The sequence below is a fragment of the Caretta caretta genome, chromosome 1, assembly GCF_965140235.1.
Source record: "Caretta caretta isolate rCarCar2 chromosome 1, rCarCar1.hap1, whole genome shotgun sequence".
Lineage (NCBI taxonomy): Eukaryota > Metazoa > Chordata > Testudines > Cheloniidae > Caretta > Caretta caretta.
In genome coordinates, this window is record NC_134206.1 from 83563032 (window position 1) to 83588809 (window position 25778).

The following is a 25778-nucleotide window of genomic DNA, read 5'->3' on the forward strand; positions in this document are numbered from 1 at the left end:
ATTTATTTTACTTTGTAAAGCACCTTTCATGTTTCACAATTCTGAGTACAAATTGCAGCAAACTAATGAGATTGACTGACTGCAGAAGTGATATAGTGCTAAAATGAATGGCACCAGCCTATAAAGAAAGCAGGATATAAGTGCATTAGTTAGAGAGTAGCTGGATTAACTGAAACAGGGCGTGGTCTGTATTGTAGAGTTACTTGATTTTTCAATGAGAGCACCCAGCGCAGGAACACATGGGCAATGTTCCTGAAGCCCAAGGCCTTGTGAGAAGGAGCATACAGCAGCTGCTCTATCAACTTTTGCCTGTCTGTCTCGATACTGTCATGGACCCACTACTGTACTTTGATGTGCCAAAGAGAGCAGTGCAACTGGCAGGCAAGGAGGTGTCAATAGGGCCTGTTGTGCTGGTGGGGAGAGCTGGTCCCTTGACAGTGGGGCCTGGCATATGTCTGGTCAATACCCACAACAGGCACTCCCATTGCACAGCATAATGGGGCAGCCGTATTTCTCATTGTCCAGCACATGGCCCAGACCTGCTCTTCTAGCTGTATCCCTTTATTGCCCTGGGGGGGTTCTGTGGGGAAGAGTCACCCTGATGTGCTTTTACACTATCCTGCCAATAAAGTTACTGCAGTTGTAACTTACATCTGTGTCAGCAAATACTTGAAAGGATTGTCTTTAACAAAGATAGCACCTGCGACTCAGCTTTGCCTTGTGACCATGCCCTGTTCAGGGCAGAATCCTCCTTTCCTGTTGTCCCTATGCAGGAGGTTGATTTAACCCTTGCAGGACAAGAGCCAGTGTTGCCGCTGAATCTGTTTGAGAGGAGGAGGAGCAAATATTAAGGGGGGACTAGAGAGGGAAAGGGGCACAGACTGTCCACCCAGGTACATGCCCAAGGGGGTAGGCAGGTTTGTATTTGGGCAAATAGCTTATGCTGCACCATCCGCACTGTTCTTTTTCACACACAAACTCGAGCAGAGGTTGCATGTATCTGTCTACCCAGGCTAGGAAATTATGCTCCCAGCTGCAGTGTAGCCAGTATCTTTTGATCTCTTCAGTTTCCCACTGTCTCGTCCACTCCAGAACTCTTCAAGCTTTCTTCTCCTACTTCTCTCTCCAAACTGTTCTGGTCCCTCTACAAAAAGAAAAAGGCACAACGCTTCCAGTTATTCCCCTGCTTGAAGACCAGTTTGAGAATTCTCGCACTTTGTCCATCATGTACAAGCTGATGTCAGAACAGACATTATCATTCTCACTTGCTGACTGCTGCTAAAAATGTTAAAGGCCAATCATTGAGAACTTCTATGAAGAATGAGGTTGGTCTGTTAGTGAGAGCAGTATGAAAACTTTGGTTGACTTCCCATGAAAAAAAGAGATATTTTGAAAATGTATCCCATTTACCTGAATAATATATTGCAGATTGTATTATACCACCAGGTCCTGGTATCAGATTTCATTGACACCAAATCATGGTCATCAGAGTCCTGTTCTTGTAATATGTCAGCCTCCCAATAGATTAGCAAAATAAATATATTTTTTTTTATCCAGACTAGGCAAATCTCTGCATAGAATCAGTCAAGTGTTTGTTATTGCATTTTCCTTATGGTTAATCTTGCTACGCTTTTCGTAGTTCTAAGACAAATGTATCACTTCATGTATTTATCCAATTCATAGTGCTTATTTGATGTTCATTCCTGTGGTTCTGTAGCTTCCAGTCAGAATTCTGTGGCGGTTATAACACTTTTTTTTTAAAAGAGGGAATCTACTTTTATTTGGTTTTCTTCTCTGTTTAAAATAGCTGGCTGATGGATGTTAGCTACTGTACTTTCTAAGGTTTATATACCATTAGGAATACCTACATTTCTGAAGGATACTATTTTTATCTGAAATACCAATAGGGATCTCTAATCTTGTGAATATACTTGCTTATTAGTTCATTAAAGTAAATTAGTTATATTTATTTTATATGGCTAAACAAGAGTCTGTCACTGACACAACTACTGTTTCTCTTGGTCTTAGTGGCATTTATTTTCAACTGGATTGGATTTTGTTTATCCTTCTGTATAACTAACACCATAGCAGGAAGGTATGGTGCAATCTGTGGATTTGGCCTATCGCTGATCAAATGGATTCTCATTGTACGGGTAAGGTTCTTGATGCACATATTGTTCCTGTGTCTCTGTGGAATGAAACTAGAAAAATGATTCATGGTGTCTAGTTTCTTTAAAATACTTTTTAAACTGGTGTATTGACTTTTATTAGATGTTCTAATATTTTAAGTTAATGAAATATTTACTAAAGTGGAAATTGCAATGTTTTATCAGTGAACTTGCTTGTTTTTATTCCTTTAACAGCTTTTACTGTCTTCTAATATGTAGATTCTTGAATGTTCTAGTTACTTTTTATCTGCTGTAATATTTGATTTTTGGGTGTGTGTGTGTAAAGGTGCATAATAAACTTAGGTTCTTATCTGCCATCAAATCTATCAGTACAAGAGCCTATGTAGAATATAATAGAGGACTTTTAAAAATGGTTCAGGGCCTCCTTTGACCTTTTGGGAGGTGAAGGCATCTTAAGGCTCTGTCCCTTTTCTGAATAGCTCCATTTCTGTGACATTCCCCAAATCTATCAACACAGTGACTCCACCAGCAGACCTTTGTTTTCCCAGTAGGATGCTTGCTTATACGTCTGTCTTTTTAGATTTCCCCCAGGGATTATTTATATTAGAAGAAAATAGACTAAGAGGAGACAATATGGTGAACTATAGAAAATAATGAATAATAAAGAGGAGATAATATAAGAACAAGAAGGCGTTAAATGAAACTTAAAAGTGGAAAATTTAAAACTAAAAAGAGAAACACTTCTTGAAAAAAAAAACAAACTATGGAACTCATTACCACAGTCTGCTGTTGAAGCCCAGAATTTGTCAAGATTTGAAAAGGATTTGGACATATATATGGATAACAAGAATATCTAGAGTGATTCTGGAATACAGTATCCAGTTCTGTTGTCAACATTTTAAAAAGGATTTTGAAAAATTCAAGTGTGTGCAAAAAAGAGCTTCAAAAAATGATTCATGGACTGGAGAAAATGCCTTACAGTGAGAGACTTAAAGAGCTTACTCTGTTTAGTTTATCAAAAAGAAGATGAGAGGTAACTTGATTAGTGTATAAATATCTTCATGGGGAGAAAATAACACACATGAAAGGTCTTTTTAATGTAATGGGAAAAGGCATAACAAGAATCTGGAAGCTGAAGCCCCCTACAAATAATTTAAATTAGAAAAAAGGCACGTTTTTAACAGTGAGGATTATTCACCACTGGAACAAACTACCAAAGGAAATGATAGATTCTCCTTCTCTTGATGTCTTCTCTGGATGCCGTTCTAGGGGAGATGCTTTATCATGCCACAAGTTACCAGGCTCGATACAGGGTTAACTGGGAGCAATTTAATATCTGGTGATCTACAGGGCAGACTAGATGACCTAACAGTCAATTCTGGGCTTAAACTCTATGAATCTGTGAAACTGCAGCACCTCTTCAGAGGCACAGCACAGAACTTTCAGCCCAATCCAAGGAAGCTGGAGGCTAAGGTATTAAGCTATCTTTTGTGCCCTCCCAATTCTGGGCTGTTCCAGGGGCTACAGCAGCTATTGGTGTAATTCAGCCCTGGAGGATTGTCTAATTTGTGACCTCATTTGGCTGCCTTGAATCTCTGTAGCACTATGTGCTGTGGCCTCTCCCTAATATGTCCCACCCCTCCCAGCCATGCCTCCTCTCCAGTACTTGTGAGCAGCTTCTTAGAAAGACCACCTATAGCTGTTTCCTCAGTTTCTGTGCCAGGGGAACTTTCTCTTGGCTGATTTGGGACTTTGAGTCCCTTTGTGCTACTTTTGTACACTAGGTAAAAAGGACCAAAGCCAGAGGGTGGGGGTGTGGTGGGGGGGGTCAGAATCTCACCCTTGTTAGAAATTAGGAAGAGGCTCTCCTGAGATTATACAAAATAAGCCTACTATGGGGTTTCTTGCATGCAATGGTCTGTTTACTTGGTCCTGCCTCAGTGCAGGGGGCTGGATTTGTGACCTCTTAAGGTCCTTTCCTGTCTGCATTTCTGTGATTCTGTGTGTCTGAAGCAACTGATGCTAACGATCTAGGAATCCATGAAAGATCGATTTGATAACTGAAACAATTATAAAAATGTCTCCACTCCCAATTCCAACACTGACTCTTCCGTACATGAATACTTGATTTTTTATTTTTTTTAAAGAAGTTGCTTGGAGTGAGTGAATGCTGTTAGAAACAGAAACCTTTTGTAATTAACTTTAAATAAAGAATGAAAATTTTCACTCTGGGAAAAAAAATTAATGAGGATCATAAATCAAATCATCACTGGTCTAAATTTATAGACCTCTGTTGATTTACATCAAGTGAGGATCTGAGCACATATCTTCATTTTAATATAAGTGATGTCTGAACTTAAACATTAATTAGCTACTTTACAAAATGTGCTGGAAATGACGATATAGGCAAACTCTGTGACAGTATGCATCAAGCATGCTGAGTAGCGGTAGGACAGGAAATGTACAGAAAATTATAGAACTGCTACAACACACTATTTTTGTTCGTTCTAATAATCATTAGAAAAGAGTTGAAAGTGTTGGAGTAGCAAGAGATCTGAAGTGAGCTCTGGAGGCATTTGATTAGCCTTTTTTATCAGTGAAGCATGCAGTCTGGTAAAGGAAAAGATTCCGGTCTCCAATACCATCGCACCCTACCCTCCAGCTGCCTGTTCATATTCCCACATCACAGAGAGGACAAGACTGTCTGTCTACCATGGTCACTAACAGGAACAGATGAAATGCCACTTCAAGGTTCATTTAGCTGTGTTCGGTTCACTGCTGGGAACTGAATGCTGGAGCATCGAGTTTGAAAATGAAAAGACTTTTTAATGAGTTGGGGGTCTTCATGGGACTGGTATTCTTGGCAGCGATTAACAGTTGGGGGTGTACAGAAGGTCAAAAGCTCTTCTTTTGAAGGGTCAGCAGAACATCCCCGTCTGATAAGATTAAACTAATGTGGCTTTTAGTCTTAATATCTAAAGCAGCAGGCTGCTGCAGTGTGTTTTGGATGGCAGACATTGAAAAAGAGCTGACAGTAATTCATTATAATAGAAAATGTCAGATGATTCAAATGAGTAATATATTTTTTCACAAGAGAGCTTGGAAATTCTTTGTTTAAAAAACACAACACTGAAGCTATTTGTATATTTTACAGCTTCTCGAAAGACGTATTTGCTTATCTACTCCAGTACATTTTATATTTAAATGTGCTAGTTTCACTGTTTTTTTCTTTTGTTCTAGATGTATTTAAAATATTAAATGTAATTTATATTGTGTGTGACTTTGGTTATTCCTTGTCTGTTCTAGTTCTCAGACTACTTTACTGGATATTTCAATGGACAGTACTGGCTTTGGTGGATATTTCTTGTACTTGGTGAGTTATAATTCAAAACGCATCTTATTTTGATGGAGAATTTCTTAAAGATGAGTTGGGTATATGTTTAAAAAAATCAAAACATTGCAGTAAATACTTGAAAGCTGTATGTTTTTTCTCTATCAAAAATCTTTTGTACTTTATTTCCAAAGTCTTGGTTGCCATCCTATTCCTGTGTGAATTTCTGATTACTCTATTAATCTTCAGTTCAGAGTTGTGTGCTGGAAATATTATAATTATGCAGATGTCTGTGATTTGTAACTTGTGTTTTAAAACAAAAATAAACAAAAATGACTTGAGTGTAGCGTTATACAATTAAAGCTATAAAATTAAAAAACACATGTTAGCTGTAGGTGTTAATTTTCAATATCTACATGTGTAACTTGTACGTATTCAGTCATTAAAGTTCTCAGAAGATTTTAATGGATATGACAGATACTACTATTCAAAATCAGTCTTTATTTGAGTCATGAAAGTATCCTTTTTTGCCTTTGAAATGCATATTACATTAATCATTACTCACTCAGTCAAGGGGAAAGGCGTCATGCTTTTTGATCACAGTACTTCCTTTCAATCTGTTTTTTTCTTTGAGCATGAAGCTAAACTTTTGAGAAGTTTTCATAGATTTCTAATTTTTGCTCCGCTTGTCTCTGCTTTAGTTAAATAATTATGATGTATAAACATACTACCATTGTAGCTTTTTCCTTATGTGAGAGTTCAGCCTATACCATTAATTTATTTTAATTCCTGCCATTTTCTAACTCGAGAAATGCACTAAAATGTGATGTTGCTGGATCAGTAGATGGCAGTCTTTCCTCTGAGATGTAAGGGACCTGGCAACAGTATGTTAGGGGCCTTACGCTGTTGGGCGAGATGTAGAACCCAGTTATTGACTGTTTATGATCATTAAAGATCCTTGGAACACACTAACATTTCCCCTTTTGTTTTCAGTCAGATATGAGGGGTATTCTTCACTTTTTATCCTCAACTTGCTTTTGTTCTGTTGCGGTGTACTGTTGGGGCCAGAAATCAATGGGAATCACAATTGCTGAAAACCTCGTAGCACCAGGCCTTTAAATAGCTTTCATGTTTCATCCCAGGGGTGACTGTATTTCAGGAGTGGATGAAATGATTCCCTGCATAGATATAAAATAATTTTAAATCAAAATGTTCAAACTTGGATGCCTAAAGTAAGGATTCTTAACTCCTCTTTGCCCACCTATATAAAAGGAGGGTGCTTTTCAGAGGTTCTGTGCACGTGCAGCTCCCATTAATTTCAGTAACATCTTGTGGTGTTATTTAAAAAATAAAAATAAAAAAAAAATTGGGCCACTTTTGTTTAGATGCCAGATACAAATTAAGAAGCTTAACTTCAGTCTCACAAGTTTGAAAATGTTGACCTTAATTTGTAAACTTTATAATATTTTTTGGAATCCTTTTGGGATGAAAGGTACTACCTGGCATTTAGATGTATTGAATAATTATCATTCTCACTTTCTAAAGATCGCTTTGTCAGTCCAAACGTTTGTTTATGTGTGAATATTTTAAAATTACAGTCTTTAACATCTTGGGCTATGTATTTCAGTGACAAAAATCACAGTGTCAGAATTTAACTAAGTAGAGACTTAACAGAACGTGGAAAAAAATACTCTGAGCTTGAAGGGACAGAATTATTATTTTTTTTACTACTTTAAAAAAACCACAACTTTCTGGTTGGAACACCATTTAAAGGGCATGATCTGTCCTTTTTTAAAAAAAAATCCTTTTAAAAAAGGAAAAACAACTAAAAGTTTTTCTGCTGTCTTGCTTATGTTCAGAAGGATCTTTTGGACAATACTTTGAGTGGCACCATCAAACATGTTCAGGCTCACCCATCATCTCCCTTTTCTTTTTTTCATTGTTAAATGCCTACTGCATACTTACTTCCCTTTTTTAGAGCCTGAAGAGAGGGGTGCACTACCCACAAAAGAGTCAGACTGGCTGCTCATGAAGTACTGTCAAATGCACAAAGTAAACACACTGGGGGGGGAGAAAATACTAATTTTAAAAAAAGGTGCTTTGTTTCTTAAATAAAAAAATGCACTGCTGGCTAAGTTTCCCATCTGGGAGAAATGCAGAAAGTTGATTGACCTTGGATCTGCTGCTCAATATACATGCTATGCAAAAAAGAGCTTTCATTTGTGGGTCCTTGAAAGCCACCTGGACATGGAAGCAGTTTGTGTGCATGGTTGCAGGTTCATGCAGTAGAATGCAGTCTAAACTTCTCTATTCCCACAGCTTTCAGCTTAGTCACAAAAACCTATGACTTGCTCTTAGGTAGAACTGGGTGAAATGGTTTGGCTAAAACTTTTTTCATCAAAAAATGCCGAACCAGGTCAACTGAAATATTTCATGAATTCATGTTGATTTTGGTGAATTGTTTCACTTGAAAAAATTAAATGTTCATTGGACCAGAAAGAGTAAGTGAGAGTGATTTATTTTTTTTTTTTTAGTCCAGTTAACAAAGCACACACTTTAGGGATTGGTGGGGAGACACCAATGTTCCAGTCCCTGCTCAAATGAATATTTAATTTATACAAAGCAGAACAGCTGCAATGGGGGAGAGAAACCCACCACTCACCTGGGAGATGGGAGACCTGGTTTCAAGTCCCTGCTCTAGAATGGGAATTTGAATCTGGATCTCCCACATCTTAGGTGAGTGCCCTGACCACTGGTTTATTAGGCCTGTGGAGAGCATCTCTGTCTACTCAGTCTTGTGAATGGCACCAAAGTTCCCTTGTGAATCTAGCCCTTTGTTTCAAATTTCCTTTGTTTTTGTTTTAAAAGGTTAAAAATGCCCAGAAATGAAACGTTTAATTTCAGGTCAAACAAATGTTTAATTTGACCCTAAACTCCCCCATTTGCTGAAAACTCAGGAAAATTTTGCTTTGGGTTGATCTGACATTAATTTTTTTCCACAAGTTTTTGGAACTGCCAATGAACCAAACAACGAGTTATTCACATAACTCTACTCTCAAAGTCAACAATCTGCAAAACTTTCCCTAGCCTCTGGCACCATTTATTGGTGGCTGGGTGAATGAGTTTAGTTTTTTAGCAGGGTGATTTCTACACAACAAAAAGCAAAAAAGAGTTCAATAGGGGAAAAAACACACAGGAAAGAAATCACAGTGAAAAGAAAACAAAAGTCCTTGGCCAGCATAGTGTGGGGGCGGGGATGAACAAAAGCAGGGCAATTATAGTAACTGTATTGGGACATAGCCTGTTGGGATACAGGGGAGGGGAGAAAGTGTGCCATTCCCATAGCAAGAAGTGGTTTTGACTAACACACAAGAAAGTTTGGGATCCACTAGTATAAACTTCAAGACAACTGTAAAATATTCAGTTCTCAGATGAGCATACAGCTCTAATTATGACCTGGTCTACACTTCAGAGTTAGGTTGATGTAAGGCAGCTTACCTCTACCTAACTCTGTAAGCATCTACACTAAAACGTAGCTCCGACTGATGTAACTCTCCCACGACACCAACTTAATAACTCCACCTCTGCGAGAGACATAGCGCTTAAATTGATGTAGTTTGTGTCGACTCAATGTCATTGTAATCACTGTGTTGCTTACATCAACTGCTCCCTTTCAGAAACACTCCCGTAATGCCCTACGCTTGCAGTTAAATTGGTGCAAACGTTCCTGGTGGGGATGTGCACCACTAACACAAGGCATAGTGTGGATGTGTAAAAGCGATGGAATTACTGCGGTGGCAGTACGTTGATGTAACTTAGGTTGACTTAATTTTATAGTGTAGACTTGCCCTATGTAAGCTTAGCTATAGTAGTGAGAAACACATACATGGGCTGGTGAAATTAATTTTTCAGTATTCTAAAAGAAGCTTGCTAATCCTAAAGGGGCACCATCATCTCAAACATAGGAGTTGCTGTGCTCGATCAGACCGAGAATCCATCTAGTCCGTTATACTGTCTCTGACAATGGCCAGCAGCATGGAAGAAAGTGCAAAATACCTCACAATAGGCAGATGGAGTATTAGTGTCCTCTTAATGCCTAAAAATTAGAGATTATAAAACCATAAATCGTGAAGTGCGATTCTTCTACAACTACTTTTTTCCCTATTTACTATAATAATAATAATTAATAATTAATACGACCTAGCTCTTAAATAGCCCTTTTCATCAGTAGATTTCAAAATGTTTTACTTACCTCCTTTATATCGTTATCCACATCTTACAGATGGGGAAATTGAAGCACAGGGAGGTAAAGTGACTTGCCCAAGGTCACCCAGCAGGGGAATAGCAGAGCTGGGAATAGAACTAAGGTTTCCTGAGTCCCATTATACTTTCTGCCCTAGGCCATATTACTAGCCTTATACTCATTGATAGTCTTTTTGTTAAAAAAAAAAGTCCAGTCTGTCATTGAATTGCTAAATTGTCATCAACATCATATGAAAGTGAGTTCATTTAATTATACATTGAAACTTGAAAAATAACTTCCATTTGACCAGTTTTTGTACCTATTGTTATAAGTAACTCCCTCATCTTTCAGCTCTAATAATTTAGAGAAAGTGTGGTGTTACTTTCTAAGTGACTTACACCAAAAAAAGCATGTATTTACAACTAATGCTCAACAAATCTTGTGTTAATCAGTCAATACTCTGCCTCTTCTTTTAGCCAGCCAAAAAACTTCACCAGTCCAAACATCAAGCAGTCATCTACTGCCATTTATCATCTTCCTGCTAGCGCTTTTATTTTTATTTTATTTATTTGTCTGGAAGTACCTTTATTCTCCTACATCTATATATTTCTGGTTATGTTTTAGAATTCAGATGGTCTTCTGACACAACAGCAGTTTTATTGTTCTGAGTTAGAAGCTATATTTTTTTTTAAAAAAGGAAGAAACGGAGCAATGTTGTAAAACTGTATAGCAAACATTCTTTGTGTACTTCAAAAAAAATTGTTTTGTATGTTTGTTTAGTAACCTAAAACCCTGAAGTTCATTGTAAAATCTTTCCTGATGTTGGAACTATATATCTAGATACATAAATTTATATAGATATGAATGGGACAAGACACTAAAGGCTCACAACTCATGGTTGGTTTGTGGAAGATCAGGGTTATACAAATAATACTGACTTTTTCCATTATTTTAATACAGCTAATAATCTAACCTATTAATATGACTGGCTACCTTAGCACTTCTCATGATATCTATTTTAAATATTTTCAGGTCTCCTCCTGTTCTTCCGAGGATTTGTCAATTACCTTAAAGTCCGAAACATGTCTGAAAGCATGGCAGCTGCTCATAGAACAAGATTTTTCTTCTTGTATTAGAGGTAAGCAATTTTGTAAATATTTAATATTAAAACTTAAGTCTCTAGAGCAGTGGTTCTCAACCTGCAGCCTAGTCAGCACACAGCTGTACAGTAGTATTGCATGTGGACCATAATGGTAAATAGGTTGAGAACCACTGTTCTAGAGGTAAATGCTGAGCACAGAGGAGCTGAAATCAAGATTTATTTTAAGGAACTTTAGATCTTGGCCACCAAAAAAAGAATTGTGTTGTGCCATGCATTCTGAAGGTACTTTAGAAGTATGATGCTTTTTATAACGCTACATTCTGAAAGTAAAAATATTGTGTTCTTTTGAAACTAGCATTCTAAATCTAAAACCAACTTAGAAATTAAGGTGAAAATTGTTCATCTTGTATAATCAATCTGCAGCCAATCAGGATAGTCATTAGCAAATGTGAACTGATCAGTCAGATCAGTGCTTCCTCACTGGCGATCTGAATATTAAGTCTGATTGATATTGCTCTGAAGAGATAAGAAAGACAGACTAACACAGCTGCTACTCTGAAACCAGACATATATTGACTCTGTACATGACTCTTTTAAGCCAGTTGTGAGCCACGATTTTTATGATGTATCTAACAGTGTGCTCTGTATAACCTTAAGCTATCTGACTAATCTGTTTGGCACATGTCCACTTTTTTGCTTCTATAGACTTTTTATCCATTAGGTAGATCTTTTGGTTTTTGCTACATAACTTAATACAAGGAGACTCGGTTGCTTTTAGTGTTACTAACCACTATCTTCATGTCCACAAGTAACTGTTGTAGCATTTTCCTTATTTCATGAGCAACTTGAAATGTTTGGTATTGGTTCTTAATCTGATTTCGTTTAGAAGCTATATTTAACTTCATAAAGATGATTTTCTTAACTTTTTTTTTTTCTTCAAGATTGGCCTCAGGATCAGTATGAAGTAACCAGCAACACAGTATTGGAAGTCTGGGGGGAAAAAAACAGAGACACTTAGTCTAGAAATGATGGGTCTCTTATTTAAGATGGTGACATCCACTTAGACACCTACTCATTTAAAATATGGAAAATAATTACTTATGCTATGCTTTACAGATCTTGATCAAGAAATAAATCTAAGTGAGCGAAATTGCAATGTACTGTGTGTTTACTTTGTGCCATTTTGTCAAAACTGTGCAGTAAGGTAAACTTTTAGGCTGATTTTTAAATGCCATATATTACTAAGTTAGTGGTCTCCACACTGCAGTATTTTATTCTTTTCATAGGAATAACATCTTTCATTTTCTGAGCAGTACAGTGGCCTCTACATAGTAAGGAAAAGTATAGTAAACACTGCATGAAAACATCTAGTATCTATTTTGCTAAATAATTTATGGTGATGAATAAAATACATGTGCAGGCATAAAACTTTTAAAATTCAGGGTACTAAAAATTAACTGCATACATTGTATCTGAACACAGTGGCTTTAAGGAAAACCTAAGAGAATCTGTGATGGTTTGGTCGGTGAGTCTTTCATCTGAGATAGAAATCTGGTATAGGATCAAAGATTCGGGATTTATGCAGCACCCACTAAAGTCAACTCATTGACTTCGGTGGGTGCTGGGTAGGTCCCCAGACTTCTGACAGTGAGGGCTATGGGGAAAAAAAGCTCTCCAGCTCTTGAAGAGACTTAATATTTGTTCCAAAGGTTTTAAGTATTAAATTGAAATAATACAGTCAAAGCAAATGCCAACAAGCATAAATGAATGAATTTTATTCATTTAATACAAGGAATAATTGCACTGGACAGAAAGTTACTTACTTGTCAATGTTAGCAGCTCTAAAATATCATGAAACATACAAATCGTTCAAGAGAAAAACTATAGAATATTTTTGAAAGTTAAGGGTTGTTTTTTTAATCCTGTCACTTTCTGTTATCCTGTTATCCTGATTTGGGGAGTAGCTACTTTTTTTTTTTTTTTCCCCCCTTCTTCCCCCCAGCTGTAAATCTTAACTCCGTTATCAGTATTGCTTACAGGTAATCAGTCTGAAGAACTGAAGTATGATTCTTTCTTTATCTCCAGACTGCATCAACCAGACATTCCTTTCCTTTACCAATGTGAAATTTCCAGATGATCGGTAACCCTCCAAGTAAATAGGATAGAAGACTACTAAAAACAGAAGACAAATTTGTGAAGAAAAGATACAGCTTCTAAAACGAATGACAGGGTGGTTTTTGCTTAAGTGCCAGTTCTGTTCATTCTAGTAAATATTTATATTAAGTATTGCCTTTTTGTTTTTGCACATTTGCATATGTGCTAACTAGAGGATAGGATTGAACTGAGAACAAACCATACATACAGTCTGATGATAGAGATTAAGTACAGTCAGATTGGTTAATCTGTGCTTGTTGTTTGTGAAAGATTTAAATGGTGGTTTGTCTCAGCATGTATGTACCACTGTCTTGTTGATCTGAAGTTAAATTGAGAGTAAAAATGGGCTATACTAAATGATTCAGATTAACCAGGTCAGGTTATAGTTAGTTTTTTATGTCGTTTAGGTTCATCGAATGATTGCGCAACATACAACATTTTTGTTATAAAGTTTTTACTAAAACCTGCAGATCCTGATTATTATAAACCTGTATTGATCAGCTTTTATCAAACTCTCTGACCAAAATATGTATTGATTTAAAAATGAAATATCCCTTCCAGCTAGCTCCTGTGTAAATAACTATGCATAGATTACTGTTTAGATTGCTTCTTAGGAATTATGTCAAAATATATTTGTAACCACAGTATTTTCTCATTCACTGTAAATTATGTTTAATCTTCATATGGACAGTATATATATACACACTATTTTTTTGGCTAATTTGGATGTTAAAGTATAATTTTATTTTAGATATAATTCTAAAAGAGAGCAAAAGCTTTTAAATGTCCATCGGAACAATTTAGTTTCTTTGCAGTATGATTTGAATAACTAATTTGGGCTTGATCCTGGAAACCCATACGCATATGGAAAGTCCCATTAAAAGGGATGGCGCTACTCTCACAAGCAAGCACTAGGCCATTGAGCCCTGATTCTGCAATTGGATCCAGGTAGTTGGGCCTGGGCTTCTGCATAGGTGCAATTGCAGATCAGTTCCTTGGTTTGTAACACTGATCATCTTAATTAAGAAGGTTTGTGTTTATATAAACACAATCTGTTTTATTTAAATTTCTCAAAAGGGCTTTTGTAGCTGTCTTACCACGCTTGTTTAGAATAAATACTTCAGTGTTACATAAGAATGAATCTGATGAGTACATTTTTATTGTCACTTTGGAAATAACATTTTTTTCTTCATGGGTGTTTTATTTTTTTAAGGCTCTACTAGCAAAAATAGGAAATGGGTTCTTGATTGTATTTACTTAAAAGTAGCAGTATTACTCTTCAAAATATATCATCTCTAGAAGGTGCATTCTCCTGTTCATAAACATACGTAACTCCCACTAATGTCTGAGACTTACGATTCTGACACAATGGGAGAATAGACCTCTTAATTCTTTACTACAACTGGAATCTCAGTTGCAACCAGTAATCGATATATTTTGCATCTTTGAAACACATTTATTTTCTTTCTGTTTTTTATTGGAGCTTTGCTTTAATACTAACATTAAAAGAATGAGATTTGTTGTCTTAACTTAGTGCTATATTTTGTATCTATACTGAATGTTTTAAAAAAATGCATATGTAAACTGGTCACATTGTTCATTATTCTTAATCTTTTTCAAAACTACCAGAAAGGTAAATGATCATAGACTAACACTTCAGGGGAAAACTCCTCTTTCCAGCCTTTCTTGAAAAAATAAAATAAAATTCATTGTTTAATAGTTGATTTGCATTTCCCTTTGAAGTTCATCTGTTTTTTTTTCATTCATTGTCCTTATGAGAGAGAGAGAAAATAAAACATTACATTTTGTTTTGCTAATTGTGATTGCTTTTGGATTTTGCACCTTACATTAGAGAATTACCCATTTGCAGTATTCACGCATGTCAGTTAGCATGTAATTACATGTAAATTTCTGGCTAAATGAGTACAAATCCCAGACTCCTGTACTACTTCTTCCCTTCATTCCATGCTTTATTACTTAAAACTTACTATATTGACATTTCTTTTCACTACTTAGTACAAACATGAAAAGCATGTAATGCTGATTTCCTTTTTAAATTTACCTTGGTCACCAAGTACAGTAAATACCAATTTTCCCAAGTTAAATATCAACCTTCCAGTTCATTTCTCTGTTTACGCCAGTACATTTCACAATATTCTTTCTTCTGAATCAGGATGTTTGTTTTTTCCGGGCTAGCTTGAAAAATTTCTCCTTTGTTCTGACAAAAAGAATGGGTAGAGCTAAAGCCTACATGTTATCTAATCCTCTGTAGTTGATGTAGCACTTTAGTAGCCTGAAATATCATCAGCAGGAGGAAAGGAATTAGGACAGTATTTTCAAAGACTATGCAATCTCTTCCAGATGTGTCAAATGCTGTGTACTTTTCTTGCTATTTCCTGTGAACTTGGATAGGAGCAGCTGCCTCCATGGTTTGGAGAAATTTGGCCAGCTTTGCTTTTTGCCTTAAAGTTAGAAAACAAACTAATACGAGGTTGACTGTAAACAGTTTTTGTTTGAATGCAGAATAGAGCTTTGAAGTTTGAGGAAAAAACATTAAATTTTTAAGTAACTTGCACAAACCCTATTTATAGCTTTCTTCTTGCCTGTTTCCTTTGTCCAAGACACCAGGAATGTGGTTCAGCTAGGCCACAGTTTATTAATGCATCTGGGAAACAATCTGGCAATAACTTGCCTGATGCAGGTCATCCTTTTGTAATTTGTACCACCTGGTGAGGGCTCCCTTCACCCATCCTTCTCAACCCATTTAAGCTGGTCCCACCACTGTTGCTGGGACCCTGTACTGCCCTTCCCATGTATACAAGTTAATGAAGTGGGGGAAGAGGGGTTGAACCCTCGTTGTACCAGTCATTAGGAGCCCCAGCCCCATTCTCCACATTCTTTTGGACATGCCGTCCTCTAATCCAGTTCTGGTTTATCGAGGAACCAGACTTGTTCTGGACATCTACCAGTTTGCAAGAACATGAACTTTACGACTGACCCTAGCCACTGGATCCTGGGTTGCTGCAGGCCAATCAGGCAGTGAGGGAAGTATTCTTTCCAGGCCAAAAGCAACTAGTGTGATGCCCATTGTAAGGACCCGAAACAGCTAATCTCAAAGAGGGAAGGATGGTAGCTATTGCTCCTGACTGCAGAATGGTCCCCAAGCAGGGGAAAGGGCTTATAAAAACAAACAAAAAAACCCACCCTCCTGGATGTATAGGAGTCAGTCGGCTTCTGATGTTCCCTTCCATGCAGCCAGTTCATTAGGAACCCCCAGATGCCCATAACGAAGCTGAGCTCCCACAAGGAGTGGAAGGGGAAGGGAGCAATCCTTAAAGGTGCACCAGTGTTTTCTTTCCCTACTGACTCAGACAGTTTCCCCACCCCTGAAGTTTGGAGTGGGGAACATTTTAGCCATATGGCATATCTATCTTGGATAATACTTAAGGTGTTCTGATAATGTAACTGCAGAAATACCCTACTGACTGTCAACCATTTTGCTGCATTGTTTTGATATTTGTAAATGGCTGGATTGGTGTTTTTTTGTTTTCTATCAATTTCTAGCTGATTTGGTTTTAATACATATTTAAGCTAATACTAAATATGGGTAGTTAAAGTTAGTCTCGTACAGTTGAAAAGCAGACTACTTACTTAGGGGGCTACATATGTATTGGGAGCTTAATTTTAACTTAATTCTACTCCTGAAAATCTTGCCTGAGCTTTTAAGGGGGTAACCCTTCACACAAATGAACTCTGGTCCACAACCTGTTGTGTGTTTTTTTTATTATTATTTATTGTATGTTTCTTTTGACCTGAAGTGTAACAGACTATATTACTCCACAACGTAATCTAGGAAGTTCTTGTTGCATGTTTTTGTATTTTTCACTATAGAAAGTTAAACCCTTTTAAATATATTAGTCAAACACTAATATATCTATTCCTGGCTTGACAGCTAGTCTAATGGATCTGAGTTCTATAATACCAACAGAAAGCAGTTGTCAGCTAGCAATGTCAGGCTTGTATCTATGTAGAGATTTTCAAACATAATTTATGTGATGGTACACGGGTAGGAGTAGTATAGTGGTTGAAGTTAAACATTTTTCCACCAGTTTGATAGTTTTTACTAACATTATTGCTATTGCTTATTCTTTATGTGTAGATCCTTATTTATAAAGGGAGCTCTCTCAAACCAGTGACTTTTTTGAATTAGTGGAAATTTTACATATAGCCACCATGTGGTTGCCATTCTCCACCTCCTAGAATTGATGCAGTGTTGTGTGGTCACTCACAGATGTAAGTCACTACTGGCTTGAGAATTATGGTTTGGGTGGGTTTTTCTTTGCTTCCACTGCATGGTCAACCTCATGCCTTCTGATATCACACAAGGAAGAACAATTAAACAGTGACAATGTTCTACTCCTTTTCTGTATCTTGTGCTCTGTAACCTCTTTCTAGACTAGCAAACTAGTTACCAGTGAGATTTTAAACTTTTACAAATAGCAAAGGCTGTGCAGCAGTGGTTAGTTAATATTAGGGCTGGTGATTAATCACAGGTAACTTACGCGATTAACTCAAAAGAAAATCACAAAAAAATGAATCACAGTTTTAATCACACAGTTAAACAATAGAATACCAATTGAAATTTATTAAATAGTTTGGATGTTTTTCTATATTTTCATACATTGTATTCTGTGTTGTAATTGAAATCAAAGTGTATATTTTTGATTACAAATATTTGCACTGTAAAAATGGTAAACAAAAGAAATAGTATTTTTCAATTCACCGCATACAAGTACTGTAGTGCAAACTCTTTGCCATGAAAGTGCAACTTACAAATGTAGAATTTTGTTACACAACTGCACTCAAAAACAAAACAATGTAAAACTTCAGAGCCTACAAGTCTACTCAGTTCTACTTCTTGTTCAGCCAATCGCTAAGACAAACAAGTTTGTTTACATTTACAGGACATAATGCTATCCTCTTCTTATTTACATCACTAGAAAGTGAGACCAGGCATTTGCATGGCACTGTTGTAGCTGGCGTTGCAAGATATTTATGTGCCAGATGCACTAAAGATTCGTATGCCCCTTTGTGCTTCGGTCACCATTCCAGGGGACATGTCATGCTGATGACACTATATATATTTTGCCATATATTTCATGTTATAGCAGTCTTGGATGATGAGCCAGCACATCTTCATTTTAAGAACGCTTTCACTACAGATTTGACAAAACGCAAGGAGCGTACCAGTGGAGATTTCTAAAGATAACTACAGTATTGGACCCAAGGTTTAAGAATCTGAAGTGCCTCCCAAAATCTGAGAGGGATGAGGTGTGGAGCATGCTTTCAGAGGTCTTAAAAGAGCAGCACTCCAATACAGAAACTATAAAATCCAAACCACCGAAAAAGAAAATCAACCTTCTGCTGGTGGCATCTGACTCGGGTAATGAAAATGAACATGTGTCAGTCCATACTGCTTTGGATTGTTATCAAGCAGAACCCGTCATCAGCATGGACTCATCCTCTGGAATGGTGGTTGAAGCATCAAGGGACATATGAATCTTTAGTGCATCTGGCATGTAAGTATCTTGCAACGCCGGCTACAACAGTGCCATGAGAATGCCTGTTCTCACTTTTGGTGTGTAAACAAGCGGCAAATGTAAGCAAACATGTTTGTTTGAATGATTCGCTGAACAAGAAGTAGGACTGAGTGGACTTGGAGGCTCTAAAATTTTATATAGTTTTATTTTTGAGTGCTGTTTTTTGTACATAATTCTACATTAGTGCAACCTTCATGATAGAGATTGCACTACAGTACTTGTATTAGTTGAATTGAAATACTATTTTATATTTTACAGTGCAAATACTAGTAATCAAAAATAAATATTAAGTGAGCACTGTACACTTTGTAATTGAAATCAATATATTTGAAAATGTAGAAAACCTCCAAAAGTACTTAAATAAATAAATGGTATTTGTATTGTTTAATAGTGTAATTAATTGTGAATAATTTTTTAATGGCTTGACAGCTCCAGTTAATATCCATCTCTTATTTAAAATGAGAATGGACACCTGATTAAAGAACACATTTTAAAGTATTTTTGGTTGGATATAGCAAATATAATGTAATGGGATACGATTATCCCAACCTTATACCTCTTCTTCTATCTGCCTGTCTTTGTTGTTCGTTTTTTCTTTTTCTGTGGTCTAAAAAACTCTTTCTTGGGTGGGACTCTTAAACAAATGAGCAGTTACTCTTTGGTTCCTCATTATACATGACTACAGACGGATGTCCCTTTTGCTTGTAGTTTTGTAGATTGGTATTGTACTGTGATTTGCAAATGTCCAGATGTAGTCTCATAAATACAGACTGCTGCTGGCATAATTTGTTCTGTTTAAAAATAACACAGCTATAAAGCAAATTGGCACATGTACACATTCATCTGCAATACTCATTTGGCATCTCCCAGTTGCTCACTTTGTTAAATGTGCTCTCCTTCTTCCTTCTGTCTGCTGTAGTATCAGTCAGCTGCTGCTGCAGCCACTGTAGTGTTCTTGGCAGCTTCACAATCCACATTCGGAAGGGTGTATTACATTTTTCTATCAGTGGTGTCTGGGTGTTGCAGAGTTAAGTTGGCAGGCCTTTCTGGGGCATCTATTGGAAGAAGTCACTGCTTAACTATTGTAAGACTACTGATGGCAATGTCTGTGGGATCAGTCTGCAGCTAGTTTGTCTTCCAAGTTTTTTTTCTTTAAATTATTTACCTCTGCATTTGAGAATGTCTCCTGCAATTTTTTTAGAAGCTTAATGTGCAGATTTATTTTATAATCGACATCCGGGATGGGCAATAATTTTTGCAGGGGGGAAATTTGGCAAGTCGTTACGGGCCACACATTTCTACCATATTAACGGAGGGGATGCAGGGTCTGGGAGGGAATTTTGGGTGCAGGAGGGGGTTTGACCTGGGACAGGTGATTGGGGTGCAGGAGGGGGTGTGAGGTGCAGGCTCTGGCCAGGAGGTGCTCACCACAGGTGGCTCCCGGCTGTTGGTGCAGCAGGGGCTCAGGCAGGCTCCCTGCATGCCGTGGCCCCATGGTTGGGGGAGTGGCTGCGGCCAGCTGCTGCTGGCATGTCTCTGCGCACTCCTTAGGAGGAGGGGGGCAGCGGGTCTCTGTGTGCGACCCGTGCCCACAACCACCATCCCCGCAGCTCCCATTGCCTGATTTCTGGCCACTGTGAGGATGGATTGCTCGGGGCAGAGTCCAGGTGGATCACCCTCAACGCCGACCAGACTGGCTGGGTTCTGTCTGGCCGGGACTCACGGCACCGCTTGTCCTAAAGGAGTGAATATTGGCAGGACTGTGGTGGGCGTCGCCATTGGTCCTAGTGTCGGAGAGGGTACCACAGTCAATCACGGCATGGTCGTCGATGCAGTTCCCGCTCGGACTCCCGCTCCAAGTCTCCTCCAAGACATCGCAGCCCTGGGGTCAATTGCCAGCGTTTCGCCGTTGCGGGTCTGCCCATCGAGGCCATTCACGGAGCAGCTGTTACTGCCGGTACCAGTTCTCCATGTCGAGATCGCTGTCTCTTGGCCGTCATTAGATGCCAGCACCGCCGCTCCTCCCAGTCCAGAGACAGCAGCAGATCTTGCTCCAGCCTGGTCTCCATTCATAGTCAACCTGAACAGCTGGCCCCGCCGGTGCCACAGCAGGTGCAGTGGTACCGAGTGTCGTGGCCAGCCCAATGGTACCAGTGGGCACCGTAGCCTGCGGCACAGCCCCGGTGGGAGCTCGCTCTGTGGCCAAAGTTTTGGAGGCAGTCTCGGCCTCCCTCTCCAGACCCCCGAGAAAGGAAGTGGTGGGACGTGTGTCCTCAGCACTGTGCCCAGAGTCCGACCAGGAGGTGGCCTCTCTAGTGCTGGCCGACACCCAGAGCACCGCACTGGCCTCTTCACCCCGCCCAGAGGAGGCGATTGCGGGACGGAGGGGGGGCGGGGCCGCAGGAGGACTTCAGGGCCCACCAAGAACTCTTAAAGAGGGTGATAGCAAGCCTCCATTTCCAGGCAGGGGAGATGGAGGAGCCCTCAGACTCCCTGTTTAATGTGTTGTCCCCATCGGCACCGGGTAGGGTGGCCTTGTCTTTCCATGAAGTGGTGGCTAAGATTTCAAATACCCTGTGGCAAACACCGGCCTCATTGGTCCCCATCTCTAAAAAGGCAGAACGCATGTACTTTGTGCCCGCTAAGGGGCATGAGTACTTGTATACCCACCCAGCGCCCAACTCCCTGGTGGTCGAGTTGGTCAACTACAGGGAACGGCAGGATCAGCCAGCCCTGACCCCAAAGAACAAAGACTCTCGGAGACTGGACTCTTTCGGAAGGAAAGTTTATTCATCTTCAAGCTTCCAGTTACGAATGGCAAACCATCAGGCCCTCCTGGGCCGGTATGAATTCAGTCCCTGCCCGAGTTAGAGGACTCCCTTCAGGAGCGCAATAGGAGGGAGTTCAAGGTGCTAGTGGAGAAAGGGGCAGCGGCTGCAAGGGCGCCCCTGCGTGCAACCTCAGATGCTGCAGACACAGCCACATGATCCATGGCCTCTGTGGTGTCCATGAGACGGGCGTCATGGCTCCTGCTCTCTAGGCTGTCCAACAAGGCACAGTCTTCCATGCAGGATCTACCATTTGACAGGAAAGCTCTGTTTGCGGAAGAAACAGATACAAGGCTGCATGGCGTGAAAGACTCCTGCACGACCCTCTAGACTCTGGGCCTCTATGTCCTGGCTCCGGCAAACCCTAAGTTCAAGCCGCAGCAGACTCCCTCCCCAGCTGCCCTTCTGAAGTACAAGGTCGCCCATAAGAAGCAGTGGGACTATAAGAGATGCCCTCCAAGGCAATCTCAGCCTGCCTTCCAGCTTGGGTCCTCCAAGGACAAGCAGGCGGGGACGCTCGGGGGCACCCCACCAGTCCTCATCAGGGATCCACCCCCCAATAAAGCTTCTCTTCTCCAACTGGCGGTGTGCTTTCCTCCCGGAATGGTCGCGGCTAACCTCCAACCAATGGGTCCTCAACACTATCTCCCAGAGTTGCACCCGCCAGTTTACTTCCTCAACGCCCAACCACCCCCTGCCCCCATCCCCCTTGGGGGACCCTGCGCATGAAGCTCTGCTCAAGCAGGAGATGGGGTGGCTCCTAGGTCTAGGAGCGATAGAGGTGGTGCCCGAGGAGTTTATGGGCAAGGGGTATTACTCCTGTTATTTCCTTATCCCAAAGGCTAAAGGGGGGCTCAGGCCCATCCTAGACCTCCGAGATCTGAACCAGTACATGGTGAATCTCAAGCTCCACATGGTCTCCCTGGCTTCCATCATCCCCTCCCTGGATCTCAGGGACTGGTATACTGCCCTCTATCTACAGGATGCGTACTTCCACATACACATATTCGAGGGGCACAGGCACGTCCTCAATTTCATGGTGGGACAGAATCATTACCAATTCACGATCCTCCCATTTGGTCTGTCCACTGCCCCCAGGGTGTTTATAAAATGCAGGTTGGTGGTAGTGGCCTACCTCAGACGGCAGCCGGGGGATCCAGATATTTCCCTATCTGGACAATTGGCTTGTCAAGGACACCTGCTGATTGCAGGTGAGGGATCACATGGCGCTCCTTCTGTCCACTTGCACCGCCTTGGGCCTGTTGGTAAACAACACCAAGTCCATGTTAGTCCCCGTCCAATGCATAGAGTTTATCAGGGCGCTCCTGGACGCAGTGTCAACCAGGGCCTCTCTCCCGCCAGACAGATTTGAGACCCTGAAAGGTCTCATTGACTCGGTCACAAGGTTCCCAGTGACAACACCCAGGGTTTGCCTACAACTCTTAGGTCACATGTCGGCGTGCACGTACATGGTCCACTACACCATGAAGCCCCTCCAGCTCTAGTTGGCCTCAAAGTTCTCCCAGGCTACAGACAGGATGGACAAGGTCCTCACCATGCTGGACTCTGTGATCACCTCCTTACGGTGGTGGTCCGCCCCAAACAACCTGCTCCAAGGGGTCCCATTCAGGGACAGGGCCCTGTTGTTTGAGCTGGTGTCTGATGCGTCATACGTGGGTTGGGGGGCCTATGTGAGGAACTTTCAGACCCAAGGCCTGTGGTCGGCTCAAGACCTGACCTTACATATAAACGTCAAGGAGCTCAGGGCGGTGCAGCTGATGTGTAAATGGCCTTCTGCTTGCAGCTGGAGGGCAAGGTAGTCAGGGTCCTCACAGACAACACTGCCTCAATGTTCTATATCAACAGGCAAGGTGGGGCCTGGTCCTCTGCCGCGAAGCCCTCAGGCTGTGGAACTTCTGTATAGCCTTCCAACTACTGGGCGCCCAGAACGAGAGGGCGGATCGCTTGAGCAGGGACTTTTCCTCGCAACACGAGTGGTCCTTCCACCTGGAAGTGGCCCACCAGCTCTTCTGAAGGTGGGGAACTCCCCAGGTGGACCTGTTCGTGACTCTACCGAACCGGCAATGGCCCAGTTCTGCTCCGGGGAGAGGGGCTCAGGAGGGGTGCTATCACCGATGCCTTTTTCTTGTCCTGGTCTGGCCAGCTTCTCTATGCCTGTCCCCTGTTCCCTCTAATCAGCAGGGTCCTGGAGAAGTTAAAGACGGACAAGGCCCGGGTCCTCCTCATTGCCCCGGCGTGGCCCAGGTAGCATTGGTACAGGACCCTCACGGGCCTCGGGGTAGCTCCGTCGTGGCCGTTGCTCCCCTTCCCTCTCAGGACCAGGGCCACCTCTTCCACCCCAACCTGGCGGCTCTTCACGTCGCGGTGTGGCTGCTCAGTGGTTAGGTGGAGAGGAAAGGACGTGCTCAGAGCAGGTTCAGCATGCCCTCCTCACAAGTAGATGGCCCTCCACTCTCCGTGCTTATTTGGTGAAGTGGTCCCGGTTTTCTAAGTGGGTGGCAGACCAGGGTGTCTCTCCGGTGACCGCCCCGATCCAGCTTATCCTTGATTACCTCTTCCACCTAAGGGCCCAGGGCCTGGTGCCCTCATCAGTCAAGGTGCACCTGGCAGCCATATCAGCCTTCCATCCGCCGGTGCAAAGGCATGCAGTATTTTCCCATGCTATGACTGGCTGGTTCCTTAAGGGTTTGGACTGTCTTTTTCCGTATGCTAGTCCTGCAGTGGGACCTAAACCTGGTGTTGGTTCTTCTCATGGGGCCCCCGTTTGTACCACTGGCCACGTGCTCCTGGTCTCTCCTCTCATAGAAGGTGCCCTTCCTGGTTGCAATCATGTTGGCCAGGCGAGTTTCAGGGCTCTGAGCTGCCTTACACGGTCTTTCATAAAGACAAGATCCAGCTCCACCCATGCCCCACTTTCCTCCTGAAGGTGATCTCCGCCTACCACATGGCTCAGGACATTTTTCTACCAGTCCTCTGCCCCAAGCCTCATGCGTCCAGTGAGGAGTGCCGTCTCCACATGCTCGATGTGCAGCGGGCTCTGGCTTTCTACCTTGAGCGGACCAAGCCGTTCAGAAAGTCCTCGCAACTGTTCTTCGCCTCAGCTGAGCGCGCTGGGCCCAGCCGATTTCCACTCAGTTGCTTTCCAATCGGATCATTTCATGTATCCGTTCCTGTTATGAGCTGGCGGGTGTCCCCCTGCCACCCATTGTGAGGACACACTCGACTCGGCCGCAGGCCTCGTTGGCTGCCTCCGTGGCCCACGTCCCGATCCAGGACATTTGTAGGGCTGCCGTGTGGTCTTTGGTTCACATGTTCACTTTGCACTATGCAATCGTCTCCAAAACCAGGGATGATGCTGGGTTCAGCAGGGATGCCCTCTGTCCTGGGAACTTGTGAACTCCTACCCACCTCCAACAGATATAGCTTGGAATTACCACCCTCCTTCCCCTCTGTCGGAGTTGTCTGGCAAGAAGGAACTGAGGGTCGGGGGAGCGCGTAGTTCCCCTTATACCATGCCAGGCAGGAGCCGCTCCGGGGGTCGTGGCGGGCACTTCACCCCCCCCCCCGCCCTCCCACGGGTACTGCTAGGAGAAAAACTTCCTGCACTGGTGCACGTGGCAAACACGCACACCTATTGTGGAATAGACATGAGCAACACATCTCGAAGAACACCAGTTAAGGAAAAGGTAACTGTCTTTTACTAGCTAGGTAACTTTCTATTTCCCTACATTTTTGAAGTGGTGTCACTCATGCCGTTAACATGCTGGAGAGTCAAGTGTTCAAATTTGCTGATTAGAGCATCCATTCAAAGTATCTATCCATGTTTCTAAAGCTGGTGCTCAGCACTGTAACATTGTTTAACGAAGTCCATAACATTTAGACTTACTTTTTCATTTAATACATACTTTTGTAACGCTAATGTAATGCCATGGTTGAGGAATCCAAGTATAGGTGTTCAGGAAACTCACTTAAGGGACCAAATTCAGACCTGGTGGAATTACATCGGGTCTGAATTTGGCACATTGTTTCTCATGTAGTGTTAAGTTTGCCACATTACACATCCTAGATATGTTATGGCGGGGTCCCCAACATGGTACCTGTGGGCGCAGTGGCTCCTGCCGGAGAGTTGTGTGCGCCTGCAGGACACCGCGCCGCGGAAAGGCCGCTGCCGAGTGCGACCGCCGGTGAACCACCTGCTGAAATGCCGCCGAGAAGTGTTGCCATTTGTCGGCGGGATTTCGGCGGCGATGTTTCTTGCCGCTGCCGCTTCTCACCGGTATTTCAGCGGCGGGGTGTCTGGCAACTGCTACAGTCTTCTGGGAATAGGAATATGCTATTCCTACAGAAAGGTTGGAGACCACTGTGTAGGG

At 41.4% G+C, this 25778-nt stretch overlaps 1 protein-coding gene across 4 annotated transcripts in view; it reads left to right on the forward strand.

Annotated features, from left to right (window-relative positions):
- The window catches only part of NDFIP2 (Nedd4 family interacting protein 2), a 67141-nt gene extending 52460 nt beyond the window's left edge, over positions 1-14681 (forward strand). For 3 of the 4 annotated variants that reach the window (XM_048852943.2, XM_048852964.2, XM_048852973.2), the window contains 4 exons: positions 2029-2153; positions 5436-5502; positions 10736-10841; positions 12891-14681. In XM_048852943.2, coding sequence (XP_048708900.1) covers positions 2029-2153; positions 5436-5502; positions 10736-10839 — 296 coding nt within the window. In that variant the 3' untranslated portion in view covers positions 10840-10841; positions 12891-14681. Of the gene's footprint in view, positions 1-2028; positions 2154-5435; positions 5503-10735; positions 10842-11746; positions 11956-12890 lie in introns of those variants that run through there. The other variant, XM_048852950.2, reaches the window with a different exon arrangement.
- Positions 14682-25778: the final 11097 nt, after the last annotated feature.